General features: G+C 37.2%; 1 protein-coding gene across 1 annotated transcript; it reads right to left on the bottom strand.

Moving 5' to 3' along the window:
- Positions 1-10,719: 10,719 nt before the first annotated feature.
- Positions 10,720-11,094, bottom strand: LOC131179490 (uncharacterized). Its single transcript, XM_058146349.1, has one exon. The coding sequence runs from the start codon at positions 11,092-11,094 to the stop codon at positions 10,720-10,722; it is 375 nt and encodes a 124-aa protein (XP_058002332.1).
- Positions 11,095-13,628: the final 2,534 nt, after the last annotated feature.

Below are 13,628 nucleotides of genomic sequence, written 5' to 3'. Positions count from 1 at the left end.
TTTTTCAATGACAAAATGCTCAAATAAGGTTTATTGTGCACAAACTTGACGTGAGTCGCCTCTAGGCCTTGACTCAGTTTCTTAGACTTTCTGAGCCTTTTTCAGCTGAAACACACAGTTTTGCAGTGTTTAAGCACCATAACTTAGCATAAATCCAAAAATAAATTCAAATTCACTTTTATCTAGCTTATATATGCTAAACTTGACATTCTTTAAAATTTGTGTTTTGGGGTTACTATTCACTACACTATTCAAGTCAATTTGTTGACTTTCTAAGGCTTAATAGGTATGGGAACTCCAACTTCACCCACATACCACATTTTGGCTACCAAACTTGTTGGTTTTGGTCATTTTCTCAAATTCTAAGTCCTTTAGGCAAATTTGCAAATTTTCAGTTTTAGTGTCTTAATTTGCACTGTTCCATTGATCACTTTACTGTTAGAATTTGGCAGAACATCCTTCATAGAAAATGTTCTCCATTGTCTTAAGTTTATTATTCTTTTTGAATCACTCCAATTGGAGTTTGGTAGCTCAAGTTATAGCCATTTAAACCATGGCTGTCGGATTGGACTTAACCCAGATTTTCTGGGCAAATTTTGGTTCTAGCAGTTTTAGGTCACCAAATTTGGGTGGTCAAATGACTTAGTTAATGGTATAATTTGGGTTTGTATTCCTCATAAAAGTTTTAGGTCTATACCTCAACTGTACACTGGTAAAATTTCAGGTCATTTAGACCTGTCTAGCTCATGTTATGGCCAAATGAACAGACACTGTTCATTTGGTCAGTTTGTACAGGGCAGATTGAGAATTTTCAGATTTGGTCAATTTGTTCACTAGGTTTTGATCACTTTTTGGGCATGATTCCTAAATAAAAATTGTGTCATTTTGTGTTTATTTTCATTCCCAATTGGTTTCATACCAATTGGACTTGTAAATTTTCAGTTTTGGTCCCTCAAAGGGACCTTGGTCCTGCTGCCTGCAGCATGACCACATTGAATTCGAATTTGCTTTTGGTTCAAACACTTCTAACACACTTCATTTGGTCCCAAATGACCATTTCTCATCTCAAACTAGGTCAATCACATCATTTCACCATTTCTCCACATTTTGTCTCCCAAACCCTAGGTGTCCAAAACCCTAACTCACTAAATTGTTGCATTTAACAAAATCTAAGCATCTCAATCTCACTACCACATTCATACAAGCTTGCCTAACATATTAAATTCAATCAAAATACAAACATATGCATAGTAACCCTAGCTGGTCGAATTTCAACTTGGTCCCTCACAATTGTTTTTATTTCATTTTTTTTAACTTCTAAGTTACTTTAAGCTACAAACACAACTAATAAATCTAAAATTTTCAAATTGGGGTGCTTACCTCCACTTGGATTTGAATTCTCCAATTTTCTTCTTCTTTTCTTCTTTCTTTTTTTGTCAAGTCCTCTATCAAGGCTTGAAATCAAGGTTTAATGTTGGAGGTTTAACTTTCTATGGTGGAATTGTGGGTTTGATCAAGCTCAAAATGAGCTTTAATGGAGGTTTTGGTGAGGAAGACGGAGAGTGAGAGTGAGGTGGCAACTTAGGGAAAGAAGAAGAAGACTTTTATTTTTTTCTTTTCTTTTCTTTTCTTTTTTTATGTCTTAGGAAGACCATAAATCAATTTAATTAAATTTATTAATTATAATATTTATGGCATCATGCATGATGTCATGCATGATGTCATCTCCCTTCACTTTTTCATTTTTCTTTTTTTTTTTATTTATTTTTTTCTATTAGTTCTTTAATTTAATTCCTGACTCCGAAATTTTCTTTTCTCCGATTTTATTTGACAGTTAGATTATGAGTCAGCTCTCATGGTCAATTGACCAAATTGTCCCTCGTCGGTTCAACCCGGTTTGCAAATAATTCAGTATTTCTTCCGGATCTCTGACCTAATTATTTGACTGGCTTAACAATTCTTTTTCTTGATTTTCTCTTTTCCATTGTGTTCGTAATGGTCCTAAGGACCGCAGTGTCACATTTTACGGTTCAAAATTTGACTTTAAATTGACTTCACAGTCCTTCCCGAGAAGGTCACCCATCGCTGTGACTCTCGGCTCGTTTAACTTCTTATGCTCTGTTTTACTTATTTATACTTAACTAATTGACAATTACTAATTATTTTTGTTTATGGCTTATCTAGTTGTCTTAAGTGTGGTTCTAATTCCCTTAATTGTCCGGACCGACTTCGGTCACCGGAACAGTGAAATATACCAGGCTATACAAATATGAGTGTTACAATTCTCCCCCCCTTAAAATAAATTTCGTCTCGAAATTTTACCTAGCATTAATCTCTGAACAGCTGTGGGTGTTGTCTCCTCATGTCCTCCTCTCGTTCCCAAGTAGCTTCTTGGCCCGAATGATGGTTCCACAGAACTTTCACCAACGGTATCTGCTTGTTCCGTAGTTGCTTCACCTCATAAGCCTAAATCTTTATGGGTTCTTCCTCGTATGTGAGGTCTGGATTCACTTCAATTTCTTCCACTGGTAGTACATGAGATGGGTCTGATCGATATCTCCTCAATATAGACACATGGAAGACATTATTTATCTTTTCCAACTCTAGAGGTAGTGCCAATCAATATGCCAAAGGACCCACTCTTTCCAAAACCTCATATGGCCCAATGAAATGAGGACTCAGTTTTCCCTTTCTGCCGAATCTCATAATCCTCTTCCAAGGGGAAACCTTGAGGAATACTTTGTCAACCACTGCATATTCAATATCCCTTCTCTTCAGATCAACATAGGACTTCTGACGGTCTGATGCAGTCTTAAGTCGATCTCTTATCACCCTGATCTTCTTCTCAGTTTGCTGAACAATTTCAGGTCCAATCATCTTTCTTTCACCCACGTCATCCCAACACAACGGGGTTCTACATTTTCTACCAGACAAAGCTTCATATGGAGGCATCCCAATGCTTGATTGGTAGCTGTTGTTGTAAGCAAAATCAATCAAAGGCAAGTGTGTGTCCCAACTGCCCTCAAACTCAATCACACAAGCCCGTAGCATGTCCTCCAAGATCTGAATTACCCTCTCAGATTGGCTATCTGTCTATGGGTGGAATGCAGTACTGAAGTTCAATATAGTTCCTAGGGCTTTCTGAAGACTACCCCAGAATCTACAAGTGAACCTAGGATCTCTGTCTGATACGATGGATACTGGCACTCCATGCAGTCTCACAATCTCATCAATGTATAACTTGGCCAATCTTTCTAAACTGTAGTCCATTCAAACTGGCAGAAAATGAGCAGACTTGGTCAGTCTGTTAACAATGACCTAAGCTGCATCATGACTCTTCTGTGTCTGCGAAAGTCCCATAACAAAATCCATAGTTATTCTCTCCCATTTCCATTCTGGCACTGGTAGTGGATGTAATAAACCAGTTGGTACTTGATGCTTACCTTCACTTGCTGACAAGTTAGGCATTTGGAAACAAAATCTTCCACATCTCTCTTCATACCCATCCACCAGTAATGCTCCTTTAGCCCTCTATACATTTTTGTACCACCAGGGTGCATGGAAAAAGGAGACTCATGTGCTTCTTTCAAAATGATCTGCCTCAAATCAACATCATTAGGAACACACATTCTGCCATGGTATAGCAATAGACCATCATCTCTTATTGAGAATTCTGGTTTCTTACCCTGCTGGACTTTTTCCAACAGCCTCTGATACTTCTGATCATTCTGAGTAGCCATTCTAATATGATCAATGAACACTGGCTGTACATGCCATGCAACTGCTATCTGGCCCTCATCATTAATCTCTAAATCGGTATGTAATGATCTCAACTCATGTACCATAGACAAAGGAGTAACCCGTAGACTTGCCATAGTCTTGCAACTTAAGGCGTCAGCCACAACATTAGCTTTTCTTAGCTGATAGTCTATTAGACAATCATAGTCTTTTATCAACTCTAACCATCTCCTCTTTCTCAAATTCAACTCTTTCTGGGTGCCCAAATACTTCAAACTCTTATGATCTGTGTAGATGTAGCACTTCTCCCCATACAAATAATGTCTCCAGATCTTAAGAACAAACACAATAGCTGCAAGCTCCAAATCATGTGTCGGATAATTCCTCTCATGCTATTTTAGCTGGCGTGATGCATAGGCAATGACATTTCGATCTTGCATCAACACACAACCTAGCCCATTGTGAGAAGCATCGCTATAAACTGTATATTCTTTACCCGGTGTAGGTAAAGTCAGGACTGGAGTCTCAGTTAAACATTTCTTCAATTCATCGAAACTCTATTGGCATTTATCTGTCCACTGAAATTTCACATCTTTTCTAAGCAGCTTGGTCAATGGAGATGCCAATCTGGAGAATCCCTTCATAAATTTATGGTAGTATCCAGCTAAACCCAGAAAACTACGAATCTCTGTGATATTTCTGGGTGGCCTCTAATTAAGGACAGCTTCAATCTTACTAGGATCTACCTTAATGCCCTCTTCTGATACTACATGCCCCAAGAAAGATATTTCTTTCAGCCAAAATTCACATTTCGATAATTTGGCGTATAGCTGTTTCTCCCTCAAAGTTTGTAGTACAATGCGCAGATGTCTATCATGCTCTTCTGCATTCCTCAAATAGACCAATATATCATCTATGAATACCACAACAAACTGATTGAGGTATGGTTTGAAGATAGTGTTCATCAGATCCATAAAAGCAGCCAGAGCATTAGTTAACCCGAATGGCATAACCAAGAACTCATAACGGCCAAAGCGGGTTCTAAAGGCAGTTTTAGAAATACTCTGCTCTTGTACTTTCAGCTGATAATAACCTGATCTCAAGTCAACTTTGGAGAACACAGTTGCACCCCTCAACTGATCAAATAAGTCATCAATGCGGGCAATGGGTATCTGTTCTTTATTGTCATCTTATTCAACTGTCGATAGTCAATGCATAACCGGAAAGTGTCATCTTTCTTCTTTACAAACAACACTGGCGCTCCCCAAGGTGACACACTAGGGCGGATAAAGCCCTTGTCAAGTAGCTCTTGCAACTGCACTTTCAATTCTTTTAGTTCTGCTGGTGCCATTCTGTATGGTGTTATGGAGATTGGGTCCACACCAGGCATAACATCAACCTCAAACTACACCTCTCTTTTTGAAGGTAATCCTGGCAATTCATTAGGAAACGCATCTGGAAAGTCACATACTGTGGGGATGTCCTTCAATGCTAGACTACCCACTTGAGTGTCTATCACATGTGCCAAGTACGCCTCACACCCCTTCCTAATCATTTTTTTGGCTAGTGCAGCTGAAATGATGTTTGAAGGCAATAACTACCTCTCCCCATGTATTAGGGAGACCAAAAGTGACTGTCTTCAATCTACAGTCAATCATCGCATGATGCCTAGCTGACCAATCCATGCCCAAGATAATGTCGTAATCTCTGAAGGGCATTTCAATCAAATCAGACAGAAAAGTGTGTCCTTGGATCACTAAAGGACAATCCCTATATAATTTATTTACCCTAACCTCCTGACCTAATGGACTAGTTACTAGCACATCATAGTCCATTGGTACACACTGAATAGTAGTAGAACACATCACACTAGCACTAACAAACGAATGTGTGGAGCTAGGATCAAATAACACATGTACATCTTGGTCAAGGATGGAGAAAATACCAGCTACTACGTCTGATGTTTCAGCCTCATCCCTCTGACGCATGGTATATACTCTAACTGGTGCGCCACTGGATACTAGCTGGTTAACAGTGCTTTGACATCCAGGAGTGTTACCAGGACCCCTACCTCTGCCTTTACCTCTAGCAGCTGACTGTGACCCTCTAGGTGCAAAGACTTGGGCTGATCCTTCAGATGTAGCAGAAGGTCCAGACCGACGCAGACTAGTACAATCCTTAGCAAAATGTCTGCTTCCTCCAGAGTTAAAACATGCATCGGTGGCCTTGAAACAAACCCCACCGTGTGTTCTACCACAAGTTTCACACTGCCATACTGATAGAGCTCCTTGGGGTGCTTGCTGGGTCTGTTGACCAGACCGGGGTGGTCTTTGGCCAGAGAATCTGTCTCTGCTAGATCTACGGGAGCTAGATTCTCCAGACTATTTCCTCTTCCCTGAACCACTCTCAGATGCTTTTCCAGTAGTCTTTTCAATCTTCTCTTTTTCTTGTGTACCTTTCTTCACTGCCCCTTCTGATTCTATCCTTTCCAGTTCCAGGGCCTGTGAGATCAACTCAGAGAAATTTTGATGTCGGAAACCCACAACTGGCATTCTCAGATTCGGCCTTAACCTGGACTCAAACCTCTTACATCTGTCTCTGGGGGTGGAGACTAAGCTTCCAACATAGTGGCTCAATCGAGAGAAGTCTCTCTCATATTCTGCTATAGTTCTATCCCCTTGTTTCAAACTCAGGAATTCTTGTAACTTCATATCCACATATGCATCGGGGACCCACTTCTGTCGAAACTCCCTCAAAAAGTCTGACCAAGTAAGGACTGGAGGTTCTACCAGGCTGTGGGGGATGGTCTTCCACCATTTATACGCATCCCCTTGCAACAAAGAAACAAAAAACTCGAACTTCAGCTTTTCTACACACTGCAACTTCTTGAAAACCCGTTCCATTCGCTCTAACCACTGTTCTGCCTCCAGTGGATCCACAGTGCCTTTAAGCTCGTTGGCCCCAAATTTCATCAATTTTTCATATTGCCTAGCTGAGGGCTGTGGTTGTGCTACAGGTACTTACATCTGAGCTTGGGGTGGCACATTTCCCTCCATTTGTTGAAAAAACGCAGCCATCTGCTATGCAAACTGAGCAGAAAACTGCGATGCTAGAATAGGAGCTGGAGTGGCTGACCCACTCACGTTTTGGAGTTCTGGGGCTTCCCCTTGAACCTCAACCTCAACAGATTGTTCCACGGAATGATCTCCTTCTTCCATTCCGTTTTCCCAAAATTTCTACTTCCTGAGATCAAACACAAGGAGGTTGACCTCCGTTAGTGCATATTCATGATGTAAATATGTCATATGTATCAATTAAAGACACTTGAGCAGGTGTACTTATCAAAGAAATATTCACATAAATAGTAAAAAATTATTGCAAAACCATTCTCTGATACCACTAAAACATGTCACACCTTACCCCTCTGTAAGGCATAACATGATCCCGTAGAATACCTAATGAACTACCGAACTTCACCTACCGATAATTCATTAAGTACACTACAAGAGATTTTAAAACCATTTTCTTACATTTTGGAAGTGGTGAGCATTTTGGTAGGAATTAAAATCATTTATTCAAAGTTTAAAAACTAGTAAAAATTTTTTATCCATTTTTATTTTTCCACAAAATTTATAAAAATTTCGGCAGAGTGCCGTCTATATTTTGAGAAAACAGTTCTTCAAATACCTGAGAAAAACACTTTCAATAAATTTTTCACAACTCCCAACCTCCAAATAATCTCAAGTCAACACAATTCAATCAAAAAATTATCAACTTAAAATATTTCATAACTCCATTCACAGTGCATATAGTACTAAATTCACAAATACAAATCTTAATTTACAAAAAGAAAATCCACAAATAATATTATTACAATTTATTATACAACTGCTCAACTTTACAATGATACATAAAACATTACAATATTTATATCAAAATTAACTATAAGGGTGTAAAACAATACCCGTACAAAATGATCAGTGTGGTCCTCAGTTCAATAGCAGCTCACTCTGCTGCTGTCTCCTTGCTCTTATCTACAACAGCAAAATAAGCTATCGCTGAGTATAAAAATACTCAGTGGTGCACAATAAAAATTTAAAATACAATGCAAAAAACATTCATTGACAAAACACAATTTAAATGTTACACAATTACATTTCACCAATTATCAAAACTCATTATAGCAAAATTTTTGGGTCAAATAATTTAATAAACACAGTGTTGTCAATTCATACACAACTTAAGCCATGACACAAAATTTCCGATTAATGCCGTGTTGTACACCACGACAAAGCAATCTACAACCCCACTAATTGAAATCAATGAGGGAGGTGGCTAGCTAGCTAATGAGTACTCATCCGATCTATAACCTCAACTGGTAAACCAGAGAGGGAGGAAAATAATCGATCTCACCTCATAAATGGAGGAGGAATAATAAGGCACTGTCATGCTAAGTGTAAATGAAAAATCTATTTCAAACATTTTATTCAAATAATTCATGAGAAATCCGATAGATTTCCAAAGTCATAGTTTCATTCACAAAGTGGCAACACAATTCATGATTAACACAAAATTTTCATAAATCATACCAAATCAATTTTTTTCTATGACAAAATGCTCAAATAAGGTTTATTGTGCACAAACCTGACGTGAGTTGCCTCTAGGCCTTGACTCAGTCTTTTAGACTTTCCGAGCCTTTTTCAGCTGAAACACACAGTTTTACAGTGTTTCAGTACCATAACTTAGCATAAATCCAAAAATAAATTCAAATTCACTTTTATCTAGCTTATATATGCTAAACTTAACGTTCTTTAAAATTTGTGTTTCGGGGTTACTATTTACTACACTATTCAAGTCAATTTATTGACTTTCTAAGGCTTAATAGGTATGGGAACTCCAACTTCACCCACATACCATATTTTGGTTACCAAACTTGTTAGTTTTGGTCATTTTCTCAAATTCTAAGTCCTTTAGGCAAATTTGTAAATTTTCAGTTTTGGTGTCTTAAGTTGCACTATTCTATTGGTCACTTTACTGTTAGAATTTGGCAAAACTTCTTTCATAGAAAATGTTCTCTATTGTCTTAAGTTTATTCTTCTTTTTGAATCACTCCAATTGGAGTTTTGTAGCTCAAGTTATAGCCATTTGAACCATGGCTGCCGGATTAGACTTAACTCAAATTTTTTGGGCAAATTTTTGTTCTTGCAGTTTTAGGTTACCAACTTTGGGTGGCCAAATGACTTTGTTAATGGTATAATTTGGGTTTGTATTCTTCATGAAAGTTTTAGGTCTATACCTCAACTGTCCACTGGTAATATTTCAGGTCATTTAGACCTGCCTAGCTCAAGTTATGGCCAAATGAACAAACACTATTCATTTGGTCAGTTTGTACAGGGCAGACTGAGAATTTTCGGATTTGGTCAGTTTGTTCACTAGGTTTTGGTCACTTTTTGGGCATGATTCCTAAATGAAAATTGTGTCATTTTGTGTCTATTTTGATTCCCAATTGGTCTCATACCAATTAGACTTGTAAATTTTCAGTTTTGGTCCCTCAAAGGGACCTTGGTCCTGCTGCCTGCAGCATGACCACATTGAATCTGAATTTACTTTTGGTTCAAACACTTCTAACACACTTTATTTGGTCACAAATGACCATTTCTCATCTCAAACTAGGTTAACCACATCATTTCACCATTTCTCTACATTTGGTCTCCCAAACCCTAGGTGTCCAAAACCCTAACTCACTAAATTGTTGCATTTAACCAAATCTAAGCATCTCAATCTCACTACCACATTCATACAAGCTTGCCTAACATATTAAATTCAATCAAAACACAAACATATGCATAGTAACCTTAGTTGGCTGAATTTCAACTTGGTCCCTCACAATTGTTTTTATTTCATTTCTTTAACTTTTAAGTTACTTTAAGCTACAAACACAATTAATATATCTAAAATTTTCAAATTAGGGTGCTTACCTCCACTTAGATTTGAATTCTCCAATTTCCTTCTTCTTTTCTTCTTTCTTTTTTTGTCAAGTCCTCTACAAGGCTTGAAATCAGGGTTTAATGTTGGAGGTTTAACTTTCTATGGTAGAATTGTGGGTTTGATCAAGCTCAAAATGAGCTTTAATGGAGGTTTTGGTGAGGAAGAGGGAGAGTGAGAGTGAGGCGGCAACTTAGGGAAAGAAGAAGAAGACTTTTATTTTTTTTCTTTTCTTTTCTTTTCTTTTTTTATGTCTTAAGAAGGCCATAAATCAATTTAATTAAATTTATTAATTATAATATTTATAGCATCATGCATGATGTCATGCATGATGTCATCTCTCTTTACTTTTTCATTTTCCTTTTTATTTATTTTTTTTTCTATTAGTTCTTTAATTTAATTCCTGACTCTGAAATTTTCTTTTCTCTGATTTTATTTGACAGTTAGGTCAGGAGTCAGCTCTCGGGGTCAATTGACCAAATTGCCCCTCGCCGGTTCAACCCGGTTTGTAAATAATTCAGTATTTCTTCCGGATCCCTGACCTAATTATTTGACTGGCTTAACAATTCCTTTTCGTGATTTTCTCTTTTCCACTGTGTTCTTAATGGTCCTAAGGACTGCAGCGTCACATTTTACTGTTAGAAATTTGACTTTAAATCGACTTCGTAGTCCTTTCCGAGAAGGTCACCCATCGTTGTGACTCTCGGCTCGTTTAACTTCTTATGTTCTGTTTTTCTTATTTATACTTAACTAATTGATAATTACTAATTATTTGTGTTTATGGCTTATCTAGTTATCTTAAGTGTGGTTCTAATTCCCTTAATTGTCCGGACCGACTTCGGTCATCGGAATAGTGAAATATACTAGGCTATACAAATAGGGGTGTTACAGGGAATGAGAAAACAAATCTGAAATTGCATGGGTTGCCTCCCATATAGCGCATTTGTTTATTGTCTTTGTGCCTAGCCATGTTGATGTATGATCACTTTTCCATATTCAGCTCCTCATAGGAAGAAACCTCCAATATGACTTCATCACTTTTTGCTCTTGGAATTTTTCATAGTAAGGTTTCAAACGATGGCCATTAACTTTGAACATTTTTTCTGTAGCTTTGCTCTTGATCTCCACTACACCATAATCATAAACATTAGTAACAATATAAGGACCAAGCCAGCGAGAACGAAGCTTACGAAGAAATAAACGAAGTCTACAGTGGTAGAGAAGCACTCTTTGTCCCACCTTGAACTCCTTAGGCTGAAGCCTCCTGTCATGGAATGCCTTAGTCTTTCCATTATAAATCATCATATTTTCATAGGCATCATTCCTTATGGCTTCTAATTCTTGTAATTGCAACTTCCTATGTGTACCCATCTATGTTCATGTTGTAACATTTTATAGCCCAATAAGCCTTATGTTCAAGTCCCACAGGTAAGTGACAAGCTTTACCATAAACCAGTCTATATGGTGACATACCTATTGGTGCTTTGTAAGCTGTCCTATGTGCCCATAATGCATCATTTAACCTCAAACTCTAGTCTTTCCTAAGAGGATTGACTATTTTTTCTAAGATGGATTTGATATCTTTATTTGAAATTTTAGCTTGTCAACTGGTTTGAGGATGATATGCAATAGATACCTTATGTGAAACATGATACTTTTTCAAAAGAGCCTAAATAGTTTTATTACAAAAATGAGTACCTCTATCACTAATGAGAGCTCTTAGAATTCCATGCCTATTAAAGATAAAAGCTTTAACAAATTCCACAACAATCTTTCCACAACAATCTTACCATCATCTTTTCTTATGGGAATAGCTTCTACCCATTAGGACACATAATCAACTGTTAAAAGTATGTATTCATAACCAAAAGATTTGGGAAAGGGTCCCATGAAATCAATGCCCCAAACATCAAAAATTTCATAAAAACAGATATTAGTAAGAGTCAGTTGATCTCTAGAAGCTGTTCTTTGGCATTTATCACATGACTTACAATGGAGGTATACATCTCTAAACAATGTAGGCCAATAAAACCCACTCTCTATCACTTTGAGTGCAGTTTTTTGCGGTCCAAAAAGTCCACCAGCTTTGAATTCATGACAGAAGGAAAGAATGGAATGAAATTCAGATTCGGTAACACACTTTCTTATGATTCCATCACCACCTTACTTTCATAAATAAGGATCATCCCAGAAGTAGTATTTTGAATCACTCCTTCTCTTGTCCTTTTGAGTCCTAGTCAAATGAGAGGGTAAAGTATTAGTAATAATGTAATTAACAATATTAGTATACCATGGTACTTTACTCTTTAGAGCATAAAGATGCTCATCAGGGAAAAACTCATGTATCTCTTGGTAGCCTACTTAGGTGGTTTGCCACATTATTCTCAGCCCCTTTTTTGTCTCTAATCTCTAGGTCAAATTCTTGAAGTAACAATATTCACCTAATCATCATTGGTTTAGCCTTCTTTTTACGCAACAAGTATTTCAAAGTTGCATGATCAGAATATATTATCACTTTAGTACCAAGCAAATAGGATCTAAACTTTTCTAAGGCAAATACAATAGCAAAAAGCTCCTTTTCAGTGGTGGAATAGTTCTTTTGCACCTCATTCAAAGTCCTAGAAGCATAGTAAATTACGAGTGAAGCTTTATCCATTCATTGTCCTAAAACAACACCAACAGCATAATCACTAGCATCACTCATAATCTCAAAAGGTAAATTCCAATCAAAAGGTTGGAAAATAAGGGCAGAAGTTAAGCACTCTTTCAACCTGTTAAAAGCATGCTTACATTTATCATCAAAATTAAACACTACATCTTTTGCAAGCAATGCACATAAAAGTGAAGAAATCTTTGATAAATCTATGATAAAATCTAGCATGACTTAAAAAAGATTTAACATCTCTGACACATGTAGGATATGGCAAAGATGTAATGATATCTATCTTAGATTTATCAATAGCAAGTCCCTTGGTCGAAACTACATGGCCTAACACAATACCTTGATCAACCATAAAATGACACTTTTTATAGTTCAAGATAAGGTTTGTGTCTACACATCTCTTAAGTACTACTGTAAGGTTAGCCAAAAAATCATCAAATGAGTTTCCATATATGGTAAAATCATCCATAAAAATCTCTATGATGCGTTCTACATAATCTAAAAATATGCTAACCATACATCTTTGAAAAGTTGCTGGTGCATTGCATAACCCAAAGGGCATGTGCCTATAAGCAAAAGTGCTAAAGAGGCACGTGAAAGTAGTCTTCTCTTGGCTTTCTTGTGTAATAAAAATTTGATTATAATTAGAATATCCATCAAGAAAATAATAAAAAGACTTACTAGCCAACCTTTTAAGCATTTGATCCATAAATGGTAATGGAAAGTGATCCTTGCATGTGGCATTATTTTACTTCCTATAATCAATGCACACTCTCCATCCATTTTGGATCCTTGTGGGTACCATCTCATTATCCTTATTCTTTACAATAGTAATAACTATTTTCTTTGGAACCATATGAATAGGACTTACCCACTTTGAGTTGAAAATAGGGTAGATTATTTCAGCATCTAGGAGCTTTAATATGTCCTTCTTCACTACCTCCATGATATATGGATTTAGCCTCCTTTGTGCCTCATGAACAGGTTTGACATCCTTCTGTAAAAGAATCCGATGCATACAAGTGGAAGGGTTTATTCCCTTTATGTCAGCAATGGTCCATCCAATAGCACTCTTATGCTCTTTCAAAACCTGAACCACCTTTTTCTCTTGCTCCAATGTGAGCTTATTAGAGATTCTTACAGGAAGTGTATCATTCTCTCCTAGGTACACATACTTGAGATGATCCATAAGAGGTTTTAATTCCAATTGAGGTGCCTGTATAATAGAAGATAGAAGCTATGT

This window comes from Hevea brasiliensis, chromosome 4 (assembly GCF_030052815.1).
Source record: "Hevea brasiliensis isolate MT/VB/25A 57/8 chromosome 4, ASM3005281v1, whole genome shotgun sequence".
Classification (NCBI taxonomy): domain Eukaryota; kingdom Viridiplantae; phylum Streptophyta; class Magnoliopsida; order Malpighiales; family Euphorbiaceae; genus Hevea; species Hevea brasiliensis.
Note: the sequence above shows the minus strand (reverse complement) of the source record. Positions and strands in the feature narration are given on the sequence as shown.